Source organism: Sminthopsis crassicaudata, chromosome 2 (genome assembly GCF_048593235.1).
Source record: "Sminthopsis crassicaudata isolate SCR6 chromosome 2, ASM4859323v1, whole genome shotgun sequence".
NCBI lineage: Eukaryota > Metazoa > Chordata > Mammalia > Dasyuromorphia > Dasyuridae > Sminthopsis > Sminthopsis crassicaudata.
In genome coordinates, this window is record NC_133618.1 from 95,580,987 (window position 1) to 95,605,922 (window position 24,936).

The following is a 24,936-nucleotide window of genomic DNA, read 5'->3' on the forward strand; positions in this document are numbered from 1 at the left end:
AGATAGATCGAAGTGGATTCATGATTTAGATATGAAGTGATAACTATAAGCAAATTAGGAAAGCAGGTGACAGTTTACCTGTCAGATTTTTGGAGAAGGGAGAAATTTATGAAATAAGAAATAAAGAACATTATGAAATGCAAAATGGAGAATTTTTATTACATTAAATTTAAAAAGTTTTGCACAAATATAATAGCTAGCATTTATATAGCACCAACTATGTGCCAAACATTGTACTAAACATTTTACAAATAATTATCTCATTTGATTTTCACAATATGGAGAGATAGGTGCTATTGTTATGCCTATTTTACAACGGAAGAGACAGGCAAAGAGGAATTAAGTGTATAGTCCAAGGTGTGTGTGTGTGTGTGTGTGTGTGTCTCAATCTCTTTCTCTTTCACACACACACAGAGATAAATTTGAATTTTATCCTTCCTGATTTCTCAGCACTCTCTCTACTTCACCATCTAATGCCTCCTATAATACTGTACTCTGAATGAAAAAAATTTAAACTTAAATTTAATGAGTGTGTGATTCCACTCAACCTTGTACTAAAAACATCAAATTAGGTAATTTTAAAATAAATTTTGCAAATTTCATGTTGATGGTAGCATCTTAAAAGTTATCTTGTGTTTCTAATCAGAGAATTAAATAGTTTTTACAAGTGATTAACACTTTGAATCTCCTTTTTCAAAAATTCTGTGTCTATCTTTAGACCACATTTCCATTAAGAAATAGCTTCAATTACAGATTATGAGTATAAGATATTTAATCAGATATATTTGCCAAAAGTTATTTCTTCTTCCACTCTAAAATCATTTTAATATTTTTTGTAAGGGAAAAAAAGCAATTTTTTGATGCAATCATTTTAGTTTTCTTCACACAGAACTATGTCATCTTTTACTTATTTCCACCTCCAGCACCACACTGGTCTTCTGACTGTTCCATACTCACAACACTTTATCCCCACCTTTTTGTCTTTGCACTGACAATGCCTCTATTTTTGGAACATGCTTCCTCCTTACCTCTCCTTCAGATACAGAATCTCATTTTCTTCACAGTTTAGGCTTTGGGCATACCTTTTATAGGAAGTCTTTTTGATTAGAAAATCAACTCACTAATGTTCTCCCTCCCCCAGTCACCTTGCATTTGTTACTTATACATATATATGAACATGTGTCTCCTCAAAGCCACTTTATTTCATTTGTTCTTTGTACTCTTAATGGCTAGTGTAATGCCTAGTAAACTGCATGTACTTAGTAAACATATGTTGCATATTTGTGTGTGTGTGTGTGTGTACATACAGTATAAAACTCGATCATGAACACAACACTAATATAAAATACTATTATGGTGTTAGTTATTATTGTTGTTCGGTCATATCTCTAACTCTTCATGACCCCTTTCTTAGCAAAGATACTGAAATATTTTGCCAATTCCTTCTCCAGCTCATTTTAAAGATGAGATAACTGAGACAAACAGGGTGAAGTGATCTGGCTAGGGTCACACAGCTAGGAAGTGTCAAGCCACATTTGAACTCAGGTTTTCTTGATTCAATATTCTATCCTGGGGCAGCTAGGTGGCGCAGTAGATAGAGCACCATCCTTGAATTCAGGAGGACCCAAATTCAAATCTGTTCTCAGACACTTAACACTTCCTAGCTGTGTGACCCTGGGCAAGTCACTTAACCCCAGCCTCAGGAGGAAAAAATATTCTATCCTATGTCACAGAGTTGTTCTTATCATGACAACAAAACGTACCTATTAGATGGAGTCTCAGGGATACAATTTTCATAAGAAAAAGATGATAAAATAGAAAACATCTTTGTCAACAGTAATAAAATGTTATATAATTAATTCTTAGTCACTTAATTACAGAGAACAGTCCAAATATAAAACAGAAATATACCCTCCCACCCTCCAAAAAACTTGTTTTAAAAGTATAATAAAATATCATGACAGCAAACTTTTGGTTTCTGAGGAAAGGGGGGGGGGGGAACAGAAGTATTGGGACATTTTTCTACTAGTCTGCATATAAAACAAAAATCTAATTAGTAGAATTGGTAAAGCAACACACCCCAAGAGAGAAGTGACTTGCCTACAGTCACACAGTACTGAATGACAGAACTGGAATTCAAACCCAAGGCTCAAGATCATAAGCCCAAGTTCTTTCAACAACAGTATACTGTCTCCCTGTGTTTCACTCATGATCTCCCTTGAAAATAAACTCCAGATATTAAAAAAATCTAAAGTCTAGATAAGAGGAAGTTTTAAAGGAAAAAATTGATAAAAGAAAATTAAAATCAATAGTTTGACAGGGTGGTAGAATACTAAAGTAATACTTTCATATCATATATTAAAAAACATAAAAAACAAAAAACCAAGTGTAGGCACATGAACTCTCAGAGAATCAATGAATGCCTATGTCTAACTGGCACCAAGAGTCTTTCTTGTATTAAGAGAATAATGGTTATCTATAGGAAATCTGAACTTCATATTTAAATGACACTTAAACATAGCTCCTTCAGCATGGTATTCAGAAAAAAAATAAAGTTAAATTCTGTTTTTAATAGGATAGAAAGAGAGACTGGGACTGAAATTTTGTGGAAGTCCCAAAGGAGGCATTTTCTTCTCCAATAGCATGTTGGCTTCAAGTTGAATACCAGAAAATATTTAAGTACCAGAAGATCTTAAATTCCACTTGATAAAGAATGGTATGCAGAAAGAGTTCTTCAGTTACATTATTCAGTAACTTCTAAATATGAACCTGAGTTTTCTATTTGTCTCAACATAACTAGCTAAAGAAAACAATGAAAGTCTTTCTACAAAGTTCCACTACAAGAACCAAGGAAGACATTTCAGCTTTCTGGACCTCTGTCTCCTCAACAAAATGAAATAACTGTATTAGAAGTCTGTAAAGTATCCTCTAACTCAAATATTGTGAATTCCCATTTTTCTTCAGAAATAAAAGATACTTCTATCTAACCTTATCCTTTTTTAGTCTTAAAATGTTGCAAAAATAAAATTTATTCATTGAATAACTCAAGAAGTTTAGCATAATGGATAGAGAATGTTAGCTCTGGAATCAAAGACCCAAGTTCAAGTCCGGCTTTTTACACATGCTGTGTAACCTTGGACTAAACCTCTTAAGGGACTCAGGAAAATGCTCTATAAGACTTTACATTACAGAAACCATATATACATATACATATACATATATATATATATATATATATATATATATATATATACATATACATATATATATATATATATATATAATCTGCATTGCATAAAAGCAAGTTCTCTGAATTGATGAAATCACAAGTCTAGGTAAAAAAAAAACAAAAAAAAAAAAAACCCTAAACAATCTCCAAGAATCAAAATTACAGATATCTTAAAAGACAATGAGTAGACAAATACACAGGGAGCATAAGAGGGATGCAAAATATATCCAATGATTGCTAATATAAGTGGCATAAAAAGAATGATCCTGAAAATAGGATCAGAAACATAGGTGGTATTGTAGCAAGAACATGAATAACAGACAGCCTAAGTGTTGCACCAGTACCCAAGAGTGTTAAGAGAATCAGAGAATGCCTCCAACACAGATCTTCTATGAAGGATTAATGGGAGGGTACAGACATGATTCACAGAATGATGAAGCACAGATGTCATTAATAGGACTGTAACCATTAATCAACTAGTCTACAACATTCTGAAGAGGCCAACATTCACAATTACTAAATAAAACACAACCAGCCTCTTCTCCTACCTAATCATGTCCATTTCAGCAAGCAAGATTTTTTTTTTTAAATAACTCTAGATAAAAGAAATAATCATATGTAAAAAAGCATGAAGCCAATGTTCTATCAAGCCTATTCAAAGCCAGAAAACTTCAGTTTTCCTTTCAAATTGAATTACAAATTTATCCAAAATCATAACATCTAGCCCAAAATTAGGCTAATATACTTTAGATACTTTAGAGTTTTCCTTCAAGGCCTAATAGCAAAATTCATATATATGATCACAAATCAAGTATAAAAAAAGATAGTATTCTCATTTATTAGCAAGAAGTAACTGACTAACCAGTATTCTATAAAATTTAATTTGTTTTAGTAAGGAAAATTGTTTCTGTTCATTATTACAATTTATTAAACACTGGTGTACAAGAAACTAATAAGTCAATTATCAGTATAACACTCATAAATAATTCTTCAACATCTCTGACTTGATGGTTTCTATGACTATCCTGTTTCACCTTAATCAATTAAGATTTTATTGAACTGGGAGTAGTAACAAAAACTAAAAAATAAAATTAAATACCTGTCCCATAGATGCTTCCATTATACTGTGGGAGATGATGTATACACATTTATGTACATATAAAGTAAACAGAAAGTAACTTTTTTGGGATGCCCTAGTAGTTGGGGGAGAGAAAAAGGAGAGAAATCAAGGAACATTTTCCCATGAGCTGTGAGCTGAGCCCTAAAGAAAAGCAAGATCCTAAAAAAGTGAAGATGAGGAGAGAGATTACATTTCAGGCATAAGGAGGCAGCCTAGACAAAGGCACAAAAACAGGAGATGGAATATCTTGGGTAAGGGACAATAAGATAGCTAGTTTGACTGGACTGGAGAGTGTATAAAGGAGATGAATGTAAAACAAGGCTGTAGGGTAAATCTTTAAATGTCAAACTGAAGATTTTGTTGTTCCTCTATACATTCCTTATGTACCTGCCACCTTAAAGACTAAAAGTAAAAAAAAAAAAAAAAAAAGAAAGAAAGAAACATGGGAGGGCCCAAGAGGCAGAAGTTAACCCACTCATTTTTACTTTTTGGTTCAGGCTATGATTTCAATGCCATGGGGAACTCCCCCAATCTTAAACTAATACAATCTACGCTTCCCATTGTCAAATAATTTTGGAAATCTATGTTCCCATTTAGAATGGCATCTCTCTCTGAGCTTTTTATTCCTAACCTAAAAAGTTCACTTCTACAGATCTGTGATCTCATCAATGTGGGTGTCTCAAAGATCACAGACCCTACCCAATCTTCTCATCCAGTTCATACTATCCATATCTTTAATGAATGTGATATGGATCTTCTAAATCTCTTCACACTTCATAGATGTGAATGGAGCACCTCAGATTCTTATCTGATGATCCTGGCTCTAATAATATGATAAGCCCACTTCTTTTCCTGCTTAAACATCTCTAAAGATATACTTTTTTTCCCCCTGCTTCTCTTAAATGTCAGTATGCTACAATCTACTGACCTATATCATGAAGTTCTTCATTGACTTTCAAAACACACATAAATGTAATTCAGAAGGTTGTCATATCCTATGACTTGTAGCATCCCTGGAAAACTATTAACGTTAAAAAGTTAGATTTTTGTTTCATTGAGAAGTCTGGGTTCACTAAAAGTACTGAACAATATTCCCTAAAATATACTTCTCCACCATTCAATTTTAAACCTAGTTTCATCTATGGCAACTATCCAAGATATATTTTTTGATGGGCCGGTGAGAATCTAAACATTAAGTATTCATAATTCATTTGTTTGTTTTTGTGTGGATATTAAATACCTTTGACCAATTACAGATTATATTTTAATCGTTCTAGTTTACTTGATGATTCTGTTTTGAGTTAACATTGTATTGGATCTATGTGGAGCACTTCATCTCTATGTAATCTCATCTTAATTTTAACACAATCTTGAGTATGTTTTATGACAAAGAATAAATAAATGTGTTTCTGTATAAATATATGTACACATTTTTATATACATACACATAGATAATTTGACTGACTGAAACAGGCCAAAGACGGTAAAATATAAAGAGAACTGATACTTATACAGATTATCACCATTTCCTAAGGAATTTTAACAAGGCATAAATTATTTGCCAGCAAATTTTATCTCCTTGCCAAGTAAAGCAATATGACAGCCTAGAACAACATTGGTTTAGACCAGGGCTTCTTAAACTTTTTCCATTCGTGAGCCTTTTTCTCCTGAGAAATTTGCGATCCCATCTAGAATTTGAGTCAAGATGTTTCTAGCAGCATTTGTGCATGCCCAGTGCAAAGTGTACATTTGTGTTCATAGCCAAAGCTTCAGTGAAGTTGCTCAATGCAACATGGGCAAGTACTTTCAGAAACACCTGGAATTAATTTTTGGTTACTACTTCAGAAACCTTTACTGCTGTCAAATTTTTTGTAGACACCCCCCCACACACATTCAGTTATATGACCTCATATGGGGTCACAACCCGCAGCTGAAGAAGTTTTGGTTTCAATTCTAAACTCATCTATAGAATCTTATGGAGAATTAAAGATGATATAAAAGCCAAAGATGAAAGGTAAAGTTTTTTTAATGTGTAATGTCATGGAGGAAAAGAAGGATAAGCAGTACTGCCTCCAAAGTAGGGAGAACTAAATACAGAACTCAAGTGAGAATCTTGAATAAACCATATCAACCCAATGACTTGTTCTTCCTTTGCCAAGAAAATAGCATCACAAAGAGCTAGACATGACTGAACAAATGAACGATAACTATTTTTCCATTTCTATAAAATCTTTAAGAAAATTATCTATTCACAACACTACAAGTCTGACTCCAATGGATCCCTATTGCCTGTATGACCTCTTGTGTTTAAAACAAGGACTATCACAGTAAGAGGCACTTAAATACTTATTGACTGATTTGTTTTTTAAAACTTGTAATCTGATGGAACCTACACCCTCATTGTGTGTGTGTGTGTGTGTGTGTGTGTGTGTGTGTGTGTGTGTGTTTATTTTTTCCACCCTCAACAATCCAATCAAATAAGCCTTCTTGGCTGTTCTTCACCCTGGACATTATCATTATATCTCTTGTCTCCAGGCCTTTATGAAGGCTGGGCTCATAGATCCTAAAATGTATTCTCCTCATTTCTACCTCTTAAGAATTCTTTACTTCGGATATCTTCAACATAAAGAAGATCCAACTCACTTCCAGTTGATCAATGATGGACAGAAATAACTATACCCAGAGAAGGAACCCTGGGAAGTGAATGTAGATTGTTAGCACTACTGTCTATCTACCCAGGTTACTTATACCTTCGGAATCTAATACTTAATGTGCAACAAGAAAATGGTATTTACACACATATATTGTATCTGGGTTATATTGTAACACATGTAAAATGTATGGGATTGCCTGTCATGGGGGGGGAGAAGGGTATAGAGGGAGGGGGGGATAATTTGGAAAAATGAATACAAGGGATAATATAAAAAAATTACTCATGAATATATACTGTGGGAAAAAAAAATTCTAAATTTAAAAAAAAAAAAAAAAAAAAGAATTCTTTACTTCTCTTATAACTCAGCTTAAGCACCCAGGTTCTACACAAAGCCTTTCTGAATTTCTAAATGTCACTACCCTCTCTCTATAAACTACTCATATTTATTTTGTATCTATTCTGAAGACACATATACATGTAGGTTCTTTAAATATGGAGAATACTTCATATTTGTCTTCCTAATTTCAATGCCTATCACAGTGTCTGTTTGCGAATCATGTTTGTGAATCAATGCTAGGTGAATGATTGCTAGGCTCCTAGAATCCTTTTCATTGACTGCATTCACTTCCTGGTTATTTTACTCACTTTTCAATTTATTATTGCATTCTGGCTTCTAACTTCAGCTGAGGCTGCCAATAATCTCTTAATTGCTTAATTTAACAGCTTTTTTTCTCAATTCTTCAATCTCCTTCACCGATCTTTCTGCTATCATCTCCTCTATCTTTGAAGTTCTTTTCCCTAAACTTCATTAACAGTAACTACTTTACAATCTCTTTTGCAGGTTCTTAACCCATCTCCTGCCCTTTAAGCATAACTGTTGCCAACTCTCTCCTGGGTCATCTTGCAACTCTTAAGAAACTTCCATAGAATAAGTTATCTCTGTGCAGATGATTCTCAATCTATATATTCAACCCTAATTTCTTATCTGAATTTAACTAGAGGCACTCCCTAGGAACTAAAGTCTAGAATACATTCCCACCTCATTTTGGCCTTTCAGTTCTTATTGTTTTTTCAAAATATAAACTCCTCATGGAAGTCTTGCCCAACTTTCCAGTTAACAATTTTTTTTTTCCCTTACATAACCCTATATTTATTTGTCTTTGAAAATATTTCAAATTGGATGTGAAGGTCAAGACTTTCTCAATGTCTTGTCTTTGTTTCTCTAGTATTTAACAAGGTACCTCATTCATAGTAAGTGCTCAACAAATATTTGTTCAATTGCAATTAGTAAGAAATGAAAAACAAAATCATGTAGTCTTGGAAAGAATCCTTGGGATTTAAGAAGGGACTTTCTGGATGGAGCCTGTTCAACATGGTGAGTCTCTGATCTAGGTCAATGTCCTACAAGGCATGAGAGCCCCTGAATTAATACTTTGAGCTGCAAGAGATCTTAGAAATTACATAGGTGAACTTCAGGGAATGACTGAAATTATACCTAAAGAAAGTAAATGACTTGTCCAAGACTATAGTCAGTGAGTAAAAAGATGGAATAAAAGATTTTGTGATTCCTGATTCAGCATTTTTACAGCTATATCAGGCTATTTCCTAGGCTTGTCAGATCATCAAAAAAAAAAAAAAAAAAAGAAGCAACTAATATTTGGCACTAAACCCACATTTTTAAGTATATATATCATGGAATTTGTTAGTAATTAAAATTCTATTTATGTACCAATCTTAGAAAATTTAAAAGTTATACTGTGGAAAGCTGCTTTCAAGAATTCACAAAATCAAAGTATAGAGAGCAGAATTATAACAAGATGACCATTTTTTAAAAAATTGTTTTAATTTAATTTAGTGATAGAGTAAATATTATTTTGGGTAATATTAGAAAAAGATAAACATATCAGTCCAAAAACTTAGAAACAAAATATCTAAACAGTTAATTTCATTGTGAATTTTTTTTTAATCTTAAACTTCTCAAAAGGAAAATTAAGATAATGATTCAGGAATCTTTTATGCTAAACAAAATGACTATAGTTTTAATAAGCCTGATCCCTAAACAATGTCAAAACACTTTGTGGTTACCCACAAGGCAATAAATGTAGTCATTTTATATGACTATATGTTAATTAGATATTTATATTATATATATATAATTAAAGTACATTAGACTGTTCAGTATACTTATTACATAAGAAAAGGTGCATTTAAAGTAAATCACGTGGAAGTGGAAATCTTCAACATAAAGAAGAGCCAACTCACTTCCAGTTGATCAATGATGGACAGAAACAACCATACCCAGAGAAGGAACACTGGGAAGTGAATGTAAATTGTTAGCACTACTGTCTATCTACCCAGGTTACTTATACCTTCGGAAGCTAATAATTAATGTGCAACAAGAAAATGGTATTTACACACATGTATTGTATCTAGGTTATATTGTAACATATGTAAAATATATGGGATTGCCTGCCATCAGGGGGAGGGAGTGGAGGGAGGGAGGGGATAATTTGGAAAAATGAATAAAAAAAAAAAATTAAAAAAAAATAAAGTAAATCACAAAAGTGACAAAGTAATCATAATAAAGTCACACTTTTAAAGTTGGGGTTAGAGAAACTAAAATTGATGTCAACAATACTGCCAGGAGTAGACAGATGGACAAGAAATAATTATTTCTCGCCTGATATTACAAGTGGAAGACAGAACATCTAAATTTGGAACATTCAATTCTGGCCACTTGCCTAAGATTCCAGAAAAGAAGGCATCTTTAAAAAGCAAGCAAAGTTCATGCAAAAACCTTTTTATTTTATGCCCCAAACACTGAAGATCAAACCTAGGAGTCACTCACATAAGGTTAGGCCCACCCTTGAAAGATAGCATCTTGCAAGATTGCCACCTCCAGTTCATCATATGATTGTTGTGGGTGTATACTAATGAATGTTAATTGTTGTGACAAAGGTTTGGTAACCTGTTTTGTGATATTGTTTGTGGTTGCTGTTCTCTAAGAAATAAACCTCTGAAGGATTAAAAAAAAAAAAAACCTTTCTCAGTTACAAAGGAAAGCTAGGTTATCTGACCAATGGATTCATTAAAGAGGCAGAAGCCGAACTTCCTCTTTTCAGGGATACAATACGCCGAGTCTAGTAGGAGGAGCCGGCAGGACAGGGTTAAAAAAGAAGACATCTATCCACCTTAAGCATCCTTACGCCTCCCGGAACCTTTATTTCGCAAATTCTAATTCCAAGGACCTTGCTCCCAAGTAACAGCATCCGTCTTTCACACCCCAACCTGACCATCATCACGATGTGGTCATTTAATAGATAATGACCTCTCAGCAGGAGACACCGCGCCCACCCTCCAGCCCTCCAGGAGCTCAGAGGTTGCGGACCCCCAGCCAACCGCCCGGCCCAAAGGCCCCTCCCCATCCCCGTCCCCGCAGGGGGCCAGGAGTGGGAGGAGGGCAGGAACGGGCTGGGGGCACGGCCCCGCCCCCACGCCGCCCTCCTCCTCCTTCCTCCCCACGCCGGGGCGAGGGTCTCCGCTTGCCGGGGCGGGGGTCTCCACTTACCGGGGCGCAGCTGCAGGCTCCCGTCCCGGCGGCTGCACCACAGCGCGCGCTCGCCCTGTTGCAGGATGTAGTGATCCTTGGCTTGGAAGAGCTCCATGCCCGCCCCGGGCCCCAGGGGCGGAGAGCACGGTGGCGAGCCCGCCCCGCGGCGGACCCCCGGCCCGGCCGGGGCGCCCTCTTCAACCGGGGCCGCCAGAGCGGCGGCCGCAGAGCCAGAGCCAAGGCCCAAGGGCAAAGAGCGTAGGGGAGTACCGCCCTAAAAGCCACTGCCGCCGCGGCCGCCGCCTCCTTCTCGGCTCCAGGTCAGTCTGTGTGAGCCCAGCTCCGGCTCTCGGTCTTCTCCCCGGGTTCCGAGGCTCCGCCCCCAGCACCGCCCCGTCCCCACCCTCCCTGCCTTCACGTGATCCCGCCCGTGGCGGCTCCACGTCGCCCCCTTGCGGGAGACTGGGGCAGCCGCTTGAGGGCGACCCTGCGGTCATCTCTTCCCCTGCTGTTTTCTCCTCCCCTCCCACCTCCTGTCCCCCTGCCAGTGCAACCCAGCGACCAGGCAGTGCCCCTTCCCCGCCCGCCCCCTTGCGGGGGACAAGAGCCAGCGCCTCCCAGTCGTGCTTCCACCAGTCCTCCAGGACCCCAGAGCCGCTCTTAAACAAAACCCCAAACTCCAAGTAGGGCCGGGAAAGGGTTCCCGGGTCTCGCTCGTCCCGCCGGATAGAACACATGGGCCGTTCTACAGAAGAGACCCCTCCCACAAGTGGGGTTCGCCCCCTGCCCAGGCTTCCTCTTTTCACCTCCCTCACTCTGCCTTTGAAAGCAAGTGACCCGCGGTCCTCCCCTTCTCTGTTTCAGTGCAATAAGTTTTTTGCGGGTAATGAATGAGCATTTAGTAGACGCCAAATGTGTGTCAGAAGCTAGGACTACAAAGGAAGCCTCGGTCCTCAGGAAGTTCCAGATCAAACGGGGAGGGGAGGGGGAAGGGAGGGGCGGACAGCGTGCAAACAACTTCGCACAAACTCGAGTTACGGGACAAATCTGAGAGAAATGCCTAGCTGTCAGCGCGGGCCGGCCCGCAGTCAGCGCCGGATAAATGCTCGGGATGGCCAGCTAGAGCCTGGCAGCGGGGTGGCCGCCGCTGCGAACCGAGGCCCGGGGGCAGAAGCAGCAGGCGCTGCTCCTGGCCCTCGGCAGCTCTCCCTAGGAAGCAGAGGAGCCGTTGACGTCGTCTAGTGATGTCATTGCCCTGCTCCCGCCGGACCTATCCTCCGTGGATGTCCCTCAGACTAGCCCAACTTCCATACCCATCCGTCTCGGGTGGAAGCTGCTCCGCCGGCCGCTGCTGCCTCGGAGCCACGCAGCTTCTGGCTTCAGCAGAGTCCTGACTGACGAGCGCCTAATGTTTTAAAAAGTCCCTCTTCCAGCTTAGTTCAAAAACCAAAGGCGTCTTGGTTTTTTGTTGGTATTTTTTTCTTCAGCTTTCTGAGAAAAAACAGCCACGGTTGTTTCAGACCTCAAACCAATAACAATTCTGAAAAGATTCATTTTCCCCCCTTTATAGAGAGGAGGGTCCCCTTTCTGCATTCTCTTTGGAAGGCCTAGGGTCTCGGATTTTTTTTTTTGCCTCCAGCCCTCAGTTCTTTACTACTTTCTAAGCAACTAATGCCCTTCGGTCTGAGTCTCTAAGGACAAGTTCACCTTTGGTCTTAGTAACCATTTATTTCCTGCCCTGAAGGCTCTACTTCTTCTCTTCAGCTTCCGATCGAAGCCTGTAGCAACCAAACGTCTCCGGGATGAATTTGGAGGTTCTCCAATTTTTTCACTTCTAAAAAATCCCTTCCTGGGTAGTTGAAGATTGAGGAAATGCACAAAGACAAAACTAAATCTGGGAGACTAGATCTTTGTGTCTCCTATTTAGCCAGATTCCTGGCCTTTCATATGGATATTAAGCTAGCTGGAGCCTCTCACATCCTTTTGACTTGCTGGTTTAATAATTTTTCTCTATGTACTTCCTTTGCCAGATTTTTTTTCTCCTAAAGCTTGTTAGTGCCTCAGGGGCCTCTACTTTCTGATTCTTTTGTGTTCCCTAGTCAACCAGTATTTGTAGCAAATACACAATAAATAGACCCCAAATGAGACTATATAGTGGAAAAAATCTGGAATGGGATTGAAACTCGGGTTCCAGTCCTGATTCTATGATTGTAGACAAATCATTATTTCTCAAGTCACCTATGTAATCATTTCTAAGACCTTTACAACACTAACAGCTCTTAATGCTTGCCACTGACTGGTTCAATCTTGCTTAAGCAGTCTCATAATATAAATTTCTGCACTTGCTATTCCTCGGTGAGAAAGAAAAGCAATAAATACTGGAAAGAGTACAGTCAACAGTATTTAAACTACTCGCATAGAGCTGAGAGAGACTAAGAGCTATACTCTCTATTCTTATAAGAGATAGTGTTCTCCACCTCTATCAGGCAATTCTTATCTTCTCCAGAAGACTGATGAGGTCTAGATATGGGGAAGCTAAATGAAATTAGGGTTAATTGAGGTCTAGTGGCAGGTTTGGGGGACAGGGAGTCAAATGGAGCTCCCCTGCAACCCCTTTGGGTTCGGCGCAAGGATACAGAGTTAAATGAGGTCTAGTGGCCGTGCAAGAGTTCTCTGTAAAGGAATTTACAGGCCCGAAAACCTAGATTGATAAAAAGAGGTTTATTTGGGGGCTTGGAAGTAAAGTTAAAGTCTAGTTAGTAAAAGATGAAGGTAGAGATAAAAGGGCACCAGAAATAAGATTCCAGTGGACAGAGAGTATTTGGTGCCAGGCATGGTGCTGGCATGTTAGGAACCTCTGCAAAGAGAGGACTCTAGTCTGGCTCTTTTATAATGAGAGATTTAGCTAAAGGGGCCTGTGGGTGAAGTCCCAAGTTGATTCCTCCCTGAACCCAGCTAGGGCTACAATTTGCTAGGTGGGAGTTGGGAAACTTGAGCAGATCATTAGTATGGGGGCTGGGACAGCCCAAGTTGGCTCAGATTGATGGAGGCTGCGAGAGCCCGTAAATCTCCTATTGGAATTCAAAGGGGTACTTTTGACCAGGATTTGTGAATCAAAGGTCCTAGCTTCTTGAATTGATCAGTTAGGAAGGGCTGGGAATCAGAAAGGAATAAATCAATCTGAAAGGACTAGTCTTAAAGAGACCACAACCCAAATCAAGACCACACCTATTTTAACAAGACTGGCATCTCAGTCCTAGAAAGTTGCTGGGCCTCCAATTTTAATACTTGTCTTGAAGGAAGGATTTTACCCATTTCCTATACAGAATAAGAGGGACAGTTAAATAGTGTATCCGATAAGTACTAGGTCTGGAATAAGAAAGACCTGACCTCTGGTCCTCAGACATCAGACTTTACTAGATGTGTGATCCTGGGCAAGTCAGTTAACCCTTTTTGACTCAGTTTCCTTATCTGTAAAATGAATTGGATAAATAAATGGCAAACCACTCGAGCATCTTTGCCAAGAAAACCCTAAATGCCATTACAAAGATTCAGAAACCACTGAACAACAGCAACAATAAGAGAATGTTGATGTTAAAAAGTTTTTACAATTGAGGAAACAGGCCTAAATAGATTATGAGACTTGGTTGCACAGTTCCCAAATCTTATCTCCTCATCTAGTGTTTTCCTCCACTAAATGAGGAGTTATTAACTTTTTAAAATTTTTTAAATATTTTGTTAATTTTTTTCAGAATAGTTGGCTCCCTTTGTAATCCTTGTATTTTATCCACAGATTTCATCAAATTGCCAGAGAGCCCTAGGACACACAAAGGTGAGTTAGATCATCACATCTTTCCATCAAGTCTAGCTTGAGTCTTTCAGGGTAATGCCAATTTATGGAAAGTGTTTGAGTATCAGATACTCATATTAAGACAGCCTCAGCAAAGAGGATAATAGACACATACTTGAAATTGGATGTTTAGAGGGTGTGGAAATGGATACCTTGACTTCCTTAAGGCCCCTCCTCCCCCAATTATCCTGGTAACTAGAAGAACTGTATGAGTCCTGGATATATTGGCTTGATAAAGCAACCATCCTTTGTGGTGATGGAGAATAAAAATAGATCGATATACAGAAAATCAGCAACTTTGAAGCCAATTAAGCTCATACCACCTTTGAAGCAGACCCTGAGCTATTTGGTGGTTTAATGGATCTTCGAGAGACATCCATGTCCTCAAAGATTTTTCTTACTGCAGGTTATAAGATTCTGTACATATCCTATTTTATGTGTTTTGGAGACAACTTTATCTCCAGACCTTTCCTTAACTTTGGTTAGGGAGCTCTTAGAATATCCTGTTTTTGAAGATATCAAGCTTTATCAGGCCTTGAACTACAGATTGCTTATTAGCAAGGAGGACTTCTGATTTGTGTATCTCTGACTCCTAGAATTTCTCACTTTCTCCTCCTCTTAGGGATGGGTTTACTGACTCATTCCTTTCTAAGCCCACCTCTCCTCTAAAATTTCTTCCCTTCCTTTGTTTAAAAGATATATAAACTCTTCACATCTATTACCTGGCATCCTGTTCAGCATTTGTGATATTTTTCTTCTCTGCTTATATAAAAACCTTTCTTTAATTTCACAGGCATCATCTTCTGCTAGTTTTCCTTCCTTTAGGAAAAAGGGGGATTTAAATCTTGAGAATTGGCCTTTGCATTCTCCTGGCATCTTACACTTTTGGGGAAAGAAAGAGATCTAAATTCCCTTAAGAGAACATTTGCCTCAGTTTACAAGTCATTTTTTTCCCATTATCAACCACAATAGAGAGCATATAATCAAAGTAGATTTCCCCCTAGATATATATTTTTCAAAAAATGTTGTTCCATTACTTTCACCATGAGTCATATTTCCCCAGTGTGGGGGGGAAATAGCACTATTGTGAATTAAAAAAAACAAAACAAAAAAAAAACTGCTTACAGTTGTTCATTCTAAAACTATTTAGGTTTTTTAAAAAGTGATTTTGGAAAAAGTGACTGAAAACTTCAGCAGAAATCAAGAGCTGCTTCTTCCATACAACTAGAAACACTTGCCTAACCATATACAGGCAAAGAACATAAAAGAGGTCAGGAAAGAAATATGGTTTTCTCCCCTCGAGTGCCTCCTCAGTAGGTATTTAGCTGAACTGCTCTTTCTTCAATCACTACTTGTTGGAATCCAAATACCTCGAATAATTTCAGTTTTCAACTAGCTTGATATTTTGTAAATAGTACCTCCCATTCACTGACCCCTCAGTGAGATCAAGTTTCCTTCACTTATTTGAAAACTTCTGCAATGTCACTCTAGTTCATCCAGCCAGCAGCTCACCAAAGCTTTTTCTTTGGCTGTTATGTTAGAGTCAAGTTACAATGTGTCAAACAATGGCTGATCAGACCAATAGGATCTTGAAATGCTCTGCTACAGGTAAGGCACAAATAGCCCATATGAACATTTGAGGTGTATTTTCTAAATTTATGTATCTCATATTTTATCTGATCTACTTTAATTCTACTTTGGTCATAGAGCACAGCATCTTCTCTGATGAGGGCACACCATGCTGGATGGTCCTGTGTCAGCATCTCCCATGTCATGGGAGTTGCTTAAGTTCTTAAGAGAGACCTTGAAAGTGTGCTTGTATTGCTTTTTCTGACCTCCACATAAGTGCTTGCCCTGTGTGAATTCTCCATTAAATAGTCTTTTAGGCAAGAGTACATTTGACATTTGAACAACATGGTTAGCTCAATAGAGCTGTGCTTTCTGCAGTAGAATTTGAATGGTTGGAAATTTAGTTTGAGAAAGGACCTCAGAGTCTGGTACCTTATCCCACCAGGTTATCTTCAGAATCTTCCTAAGACAATTCAAATAGAAGCAATTCAGTTTGCTGGCATGATACTCATATACTGTCCAAATTTCACAGATATACATCAATGAAGTCAATACAACAGATCTGTAGACCTTCAGTTTAGTAGTCAATCTAATACTTATCTCCCATACTTTCCTTTAGAGCTTTCCAAACACTGAGTCTGACAATACATGTATCAACCTTATTTTCAATGTGGACAATCCTGGAAAGTAAACTTTCATTTCAGTTTAGGAAATCCAGAGCTCCATAAAGAAAAAATCTGATGATTTAATACCAGATAAAACTAATCCTAACTTCTAACTTGCTCACTCAGCACCCTCTTGTCCAGCTTCCACTAGCTCTGGCACAGCTGAGAAAGACAAGCCTCAAGTTAGTAATGAAATTCAGAATTACCTACTTCCTACCTCTCCTTCTTACTATACCATGGAAAACCAGAAGACAGAAGCTTGCTCTGGGAATAAAGGACTTGGGAATAAAGTCCTTTATGCTACAACAACTCAAGGAAGAGGACAAGACACTGGAGGGTACCTGCTACAAAGGGTCCAGTTTCCAGCTGATGCCACTTCTGTCACCTCAGAAGTCACTTAGGGCAGAAATTAAAATCAATAAAACAGGAGTTGCTTGATGTGAGAAGAGCCTGAGACAATTGTGAGGTCTAGTGCCCTCAGAGTAACTACATTCAAAGGAAGAGTCAGAAAGTAAGCACTATAGGATTGTAAGAAGAAAAAAAAAAAACCTGAAATTACCAAAGATTTCAGGGAGAAGAGACCTTGAACATAAAACAGTTAAACCAACAGGGAATATATTAGTAACAGAAGGGAATATGACCTCCAGATAGCTCACAATACATATACTATATGAATAAATATTGCAAAACAATGGAAAGTGAATCTGATAAGACAGAGGAATCTGTGTATTTCCAAGAGAGCATGGACGTTCCTGAATGATTTAAAAGAGAAAGCAGAATTGTGATAGCAGAATTTATGACCACAGCAGAAAGAATTGGCAGAATAGAAAACATTGAATCCACAGTGATAAGTCTCACTAAAGAAACAAAAAAGAGAATAACTATTTGGGAATACAACTACAGTACACAGAAGTGAAGGATAATTTGGAAGAAGAGAAACCTTAAAGCACCAGATGAATGTTAATCACTATAATAGGATCAAAACTCAATCTTAAAATTTCTAGATTACTAATGGAATATTATTATATGTTATTTGAGCTCCTTAATACTGAACCACTTACCCCTGTTATACACTAAATTTAACTTTTTAATCTCCTGAATGCTGAACCATTTGCTCCTATTATGCACCAAATCCACCTAAACTTGCGCCATCTCTGGATGAGATCTTTTGATCACCTAATATCTTCCTTGTCTCATCCTTTCATCTGTCTTCTGGCCCTGTCAAATTCTGCTGAATAAGCAAAAGCACCATCAAACTCTTATTTGAAGCATGGAAATATGGGCCCTGGGCCCTTGAAAGGATTATAAACTCCTACGAGAAAGTAGGGGAGTGTAGTGGGAAGCTGTGGCTTTAAATCCTATCTCCGAGGTTCACTGCTACATGACCTTAGACAAGTCACATAAACATATTGGGGTTCACTTTTTTCATCTGCCAAATGAAACAGTTGGACCAAATGTCCTCTAATGTCCCTTCCAACTCTAAATCCATGATCCTATAAGTTTTCTCTATTCTCCATTTCTAGCCAGATAGTACTACTTGCTTATATCTACAGCTTCAAGTCTACCTGCACTCTGAGACTATCTTTGGCCCTGGCCAGAAGCCCTGCTTCAGAAGTTTATCTTAGTATCAATTTCCATTTATGTTTTTGGTATTCTGTTTTTCTGACTCAAACATCTTGCTTAGATACTGATTCTTTCTCTGACCAGACCCCTTCTTTTTTAAAAATATTTTAAAGTTTTTGTTTTTTTTTTTTTCCAGACTACTTCTCTGCCTGGATCTCTGATCCTTGTTCTCTGATCTCCTAATCTGGGATCCTGTTACCTGCTATCAAACCTCAGACTGGTGTAACATTAACTACTCTGGCCCCCATTACCAGAAGGCTGAGCATGTTATATTTCACCCCCCTTAGAGGGTTCTCCAGTACTCTTAGGAGGGGTTAGGGTATCTAGGTTCCTACCAATGTGTGCCCAGGTCCCCTGTACCCAGTTTCATTTAAGCACTAACAGATTAGCTTTGAGAAAGAAAGATTTACTTAAAAGTTATATTAACAAATATTCAGACAGCTTACTCCCCCAACATGTAGGGTTTAATCTTCCTCCCATATCAATCTCTCAAATGGGGAAATGCATTAAATTCATAGTTTAGCTTAGTAACTTATAAGAGTATGATCTCAAATTCCAAGAACAAAATCCCCTTTAGCGCAAGTCCCAGACGCCTTGGTTTTTCCAGGCTTCTCTGCTAGTCCAGCTGCTTTGCAATATCCCAGCTGGAATCGTGCCTAAAAAATGGCCAGAAATCAAACTCCCAGGTCCAGTGGGGATCATCACAAGCCCCGGAAACTGAGAAGGACACAGAATAGAAACAAACACTCCTAGGTCTATTTCTTGGAGACAAGGTAAAAGGTAGGGGATTGAGAGGTTGGGAAGGTATCCTTTTCCCCAGTTCAGTTTATAGTGCCTATATTGTAGGCAAACTTTATATAATCCTTACCCTCTGGTTACAGAAGGAACAAGATAGACTGTTCCAATCAGGTCAGTTTTAAAGATATAACCTGTTCTAAATGTACAATGAAAGTGACTACTCTCATCTATATGATAAGGAAAGCAAAGGAAGCAGGATGCCTCTATTAGCTGATCTTGACCATGCACAGATCAAGCCCCAATACACTGGTAAATCAAATAAGAGGTAAAATGGGATGTGTTTTGAATTTAGTATCATATTAATTCTCTGGAAAAAGATCTTGGGAGGAGTATAATGGAGCAGACACTCACACAGCAATGAGTGCTGCACAGACTATGACCAATAGGGTTTTTTGTTTTTGTTTTTGTTTGTTTTTTTTGTTATCAGTCTTTTTTTCAGTTGTGTCCAATTCTTTGTGACCTCATTTGGGGTTTTCTTGACAAAGATACTGGGGCAGTTTGTCATTTCCTTCTCTAGCTCATTTTATAGATGAGAAAGTAAGACAACCAGGATTAAGTGACTTGCCTAGGATCACACAACTAATAAGAGTCTAACATCAGATCTGAACTAGGGAAGTTATCCACTGTGCCATCTAGCTGCCATGATCAATGGATAGAAACCAGAAAGATGCAAATGAAATTTAAAGAAGATGGCAAAAATAACAAAATGTAATGTTAGTGCTGCTATGGTTTAACAGGCTCTTCTTACACTGTTAGTAGACTTGGAAATTGAACCTTTTCAAAAAGCAATATGAAATTATACAATAAAGAATAACAAACACTATGTATACCTTTTGACAGTGCTCACTTTATTGAGTCTGTATTTATAAGGAGGTTTTTGTTGGGGGGAAACATATCTGTATGTTAGCAGACATAAATATAAACTCATCCTCACATTATTAGTAAGCATTTGGAAAAGGGAGAACTGATCACAAAGAACCATCATGGTCACATTAAGGACTGGTCCTGCCAGATTAATCTTATTTCTTTTGACAGCATTAACAGTGGCAAATCAAAGCCAATGCAGTGAATGTAGTATGTCTAGCATTTAATAAAATAGTTGACAAAGTTGCTAGTGGAATGCCCATAGGATTTATGCTTGGTCCATATTATTTAATGTATTTATCAATGGTTTGAATAAAAATAGCATTTATGCTTGGTCCATATTATTAATGTATTTATCAATGATTTGAAAAAAAAAACTTCTTTATGAAATCTGTAGGTGACAGGAGATTTAGTGGAATAGCACAATGAATGACAATCAGGTTCTGAAAGGACATAGTAGGCTAAAACTTTCAGTTAAATTTAATAAAATCAAATGTAATGGGGATAAAGCTTATACTTGAATTCAATAAATCATCTTTGAAAGTACACAACTAGGGTGTAATTCATATGAAAAAGATTTCGGTATTTTAGGGAATTGCAAAGCAAGGACAGCTAAGTGGCACAGTGGAGAGAATGCTGGGTCTGGATTCAGGAAAACTCATTTTATCGAGTTCAAATCTGGCCCCAGGTAGTCATGACTGGGTAGACATGATTACCTTGTGATCCTTTCCTCATCTGTAAAATGAGCTGAAGAATGAAATGGCCAACCACTCCAGTATCTCTGCCAAGAAAACCCCTAATAGCGTCATAATTCTAAACTGAATGAACAACAACAAAGCTGAAGAGGATCTAATAGTAGAACAGCAGTTGAGGATCTGATGTCATCTTAGCCAACATTAAGAAGGCCTTAGTGCCCTGAACTTGGAAGGTGACAATCCCACTGTCCTGATCAGATCATACCTGAACCATTATGATTAGTTCTATGAATCATGTTCAAGAGAGCAAAGAAATGTCCTTAGAACTATGAATGTGAGGATCATTTCAAAGAACTGGGGATGTGGAGCCTGAAGAAGATAAAATTTAGGGAAGCCATGACAACTATCTTCAAATATTCTATGGACTATTGTATGGAAAGGGGAACAAGATCCTTCTTCTTGAACCCAAAAGGTAGAAGAAGGAACAAAAAATGGAAGTTGCAGAAAGGCAATTTAGACTAATATAACTTACTTCTTAACAATTAGTGCTATTCAAAGAAGTCAACCTGCAAAGGTCATGGATTCTTCTTCACTGCGTTTTTCAAGTAACAGCTAGGTGACTAATGATTATGCTAATTGCTGAGGATACAAAGAAAGCCAATAATCATGGATCTTAGGGGAGATAGCATACAATCAAAAATATATCATATTGTTTAGTCATTTTCCAGGTATGTCTGACTCTCTTTCTGATTCCCAGCACTCTGTCTACTGCACCATGTAGATGCCCATACATAATTTATACAGTGAAAATACAACATAATTTCAGAGGAAAGACAGTAGCAGTGTGATTGTGTAAGAGAAGTATACGAAGATTGTGAAAGAGAAGCCAGAGAGGCAGAGAAGACAAAGGACTGGCGGCAGGAGCTTAAGCTCTCAGAACCAAGGGGAGAAATTCAGTTCCATCTTCGATCTTCCTGGTGGCTGGCCTGGCCTCCTGCACTTCTCCCACTAAATCCAAGGCCAGACTGAAAGGCTCTCCAGAAAGCTACCCAGAATCAGGCAAGGAGAAAATAAAGGATTTGGAATTTAACCCCTGGCTACTCGTGTGGTGATTACTCTGAACTGAAAAGAAGGCTGTTCCCAGAGACCCCAAGAAAACCAAACAAGAGAACATTACATTTTCTTCCACCACTCTCTTTTAAGAACTACAACCTTTAACACAACAGTTTCAATTCATGTCTTCCCCCATAGTTAGATAGATAATGGACTGGTACCTTGGCCCTCCTCTCCCTCCAAATGAGTGGCAATGACGCAGTTAACAAGAGAAAAAAAAAAAATGAGCTTTCCTTCAGGATTTGTTTATATGCTACAATCTAACTGCTTATGACATGTTGATAAGGCCTCCAGTCTCAGACCACAGAAGGACACAGTCCTTAGGATGCTAGCAGATGGAGATGAAGTCAGAGCAAGATCTGAAGCCCTCACCCCTGCTGTTAATGCAGTATGAGCTCACTGTTCCTTATCCTAACTCCTCTGAAAAATCCCTGGACCTGTCCATTGACCTGGAAACAACATTTTTACTCCTGGGCTATTGTTAATAACCCTTAGACTAACATAAGCTTTGTTCCAGTAACTCCCATGAGACATTGTTTACACTCCAATTTAGCTTGTTGGCATCTCCTCTTAAATGACCTGGACATTCGGCGGTGAGTCTGGTCTACTTTCTGTGACCTTTAGTATTTGACACCAAACCACAATGAGCTCTGTATATGGTCTGGAAGAAAAGAAGGAAATACTTGTAGCCTTGAAAACTTTTCCCCAAGTTTGAAATTTACATAGAAAACAAAAACAGTCAGAAGTGTTAGGAACTGTAATAATTTCCTAGTTCATCTCCCTTAATTTTATGTATACATATCCATAGTTATTTTGCTGCACAAGAAGAATTGGACTTTGAAATAATGTACAACTAACCTGTTAAAGAAATAAAAAATTCAGGTGGACAAAAACAGAGGATTTAGAAATGTTATGTAGTGGTTCACACTCATTTTCCAGACTTCTTTCGCTGGGTGTAGTTAGTTCTAGTCATTATTGAACAAATGGAACTGATTTGGTTCATTTCATTGTTGAAGAGAGTCATGTCCATCAGAACTGATCATCATATAATATTGTTATTGATGTGTATAATGATCTGGTCCTGCTCTTTTCACTCAGCATCAGTTCATGTAAGCCTCTCCAGGCCTTTCTGAAATCATCCTGCTGGTCATTTGTTACAGAACAATAATATTTCATAACATTCATATACCACAATTTATTCAGCCATTCTCCAATTGATAGGCATCCACTCAGTTTCCAGTTTCTGGCCACCACAAAGAGGGCTGCCACAAACACTTTTGCACATACAGGTCCCTTTCCCCTTTTTAGTATTTCTTTGGGATATAAGCCCAGTAGTAGCACTGCTGGATCAAAGGCTAAGCACAGTTTGATAACTTTTTGAGCATAGTTGCAAATCACTCTCCAGAATGGCTGGATGTGTTCACAATCCCACCAACAATGTATCAGTGTCCCAGTTTTCCCACATCCCCTCCAACATTCTGCATTATCTTTCCCTGTCATTCTAGCCAATCTGACAGGTGTGTAGTGGTATCTCAGAGTTGTCTTAATTTACATTTCTCTGATAATGACTTGGAGCATTTTTTCATATGGCTAGAAATAGTTTCAATTTCTTCATCTGAAAATTGTCTGTTCATATCCTTTGACCATTTATCAATTGGAGAATGTCTTGATTTCTTACAAATTAGAATCAATTCTCTATATATTTTGGAAATGAGGTCTTTAGATAATCTCTGTTCTTAAGGAGCTTCCAGCCTACTTGAGAAGACAACAGCCACATAGGTATAAATAAAAAGAAAATATGTTCAAAGTCAGATCATGGGTATCATAGGCAGATTAGGGGAAAGTGGAAATGACCAAGTGAGACTTTTAGGCTGAGATTTCAGGACAGAGGAGGGGTCCTTTCCCTTCAGGAAGGAGAAGGATACAAGTCCTGGGACTAGGTGAAATAGGACCTTAATCTAAACTCCAGCAGAGAAGCTGGAAAAGAGTTGGCAAGACAACATTTTGTGGTTTCCTTCAGAGAAAAGTAGCCCAGAAACTGGTACTTAAGATAATCACTGATACAGAATGAGTACAAGCAAGCAGAGTTCCTGTCCCCAGAGGGAAACTAACAGCCGTTCACCAGATTGATTATTCAGGGGCAAATTTGCAAACAGAAACCAAGATGCAAGCAGAACCTTGTTCCAGGAAAGCTAGTCAAACTGAGGAGAGGATGGGATGGAGGACATCCAGGGAATTGCTGCTGCCAAACAGCACAATGGAACAAACACTTGTCTGCTCAGCAGCAGTATCTATTTGTACCAGGCTTGTGGGGCCACACCACCCCGTTCCTTCCTGCTTAATGCTCTGCAGCTGGGCTGTGAAGTTGGCATTGACATCGTGTACCCAAATCATGACTTTCTGGAATTTTATAGATGCACACACACACACACACACACACACACACACACACACACAGATACAATTCATAGGTGCACCACCATTTCGGCAGAAATTAGTTGATTACAAGTCTATTCTATCCTGATGAAGTAATTATTTTATATATTACACTCTTCTACATTTCTCTTTTGCTGGTTGTTGTTAAGATTCTTACAAGGTGCTAAGTCACTGGAATGATAGAGACAATAATTATCTAATTTAGCATGGTTCGTATGATTGATCTGATCCTATAAGGAGATGTTATGGGCCAGAACTTGAAACAAGCTACTAAGTGGAATTGAGGAGACAGTGATTAAATCTAGTTTAGCATAGATTTAATCCTACAACAAATAATGGTTTCCTAGTGATGTAATGATTGGTGTATACTCAGTGTGCACCATATAAGCAAGAAGCTCTCAGAATTTAGAGAACTTCAGGAGAGGACTTTGGAAGATTTACAACTAGGATTGACTTCCAGGAAACCCACAATCCCACACTCTAGGAGATTCAGAGTCGAGTCATTCCAATTTCCACGTTTGTGCAGGCTGGAGATATTCAGACAAGAGATCTCGGGAAGCAAGGAGAGAGGAAGGCCTCCAGAAAACTAGCCGAGCCCCAAATGAAGGAGATAAGATTTTTGAAGAGACAATATTTGAAGGACACAATAAAGGATCTGGACTTTAACTCCTGGCTGCATTTGGAGTGATTGAATTGAATTGAAACTAAGGCTGCTCCCAGAAGCTCCCCAAGAAACCTGCACCCAGAGAACAATTATAATTTAGAAAAAAG

At 38.4% G+C, this 24,936-nt stretch overlaps 1 protein-coding gene across 2 annotated transcripts in view; it reads right to left on the minus strand.

The window, feature by feature from the left end:
- Positions 1–10,891, minus strand: part of INPP5F (inositol polyphosphate-5-phosphatase F) — an 88,080-nt gene extending 77,189 nt beyond the window's left edge. The window contains exon 1 of one of the 2 annotated variants that reach the window (XM_074286847.1): positions 10,571–10,891. In XM_074286847.1, the coding sequence (XP_074142948.1) occupies positions 10,571–10,667 (97 nt within the window). In that variant the 5' untranslated portion in view covers positions 10,668–10,891. The remainder of the gene's footprint in view (positions 1–10,570) is intronic. The other variant, XM_074286848.1, reaches the window with a different exon arrangement.
- Positions 10,892–24,936: the final 14,045 nt, after the last annotated feature.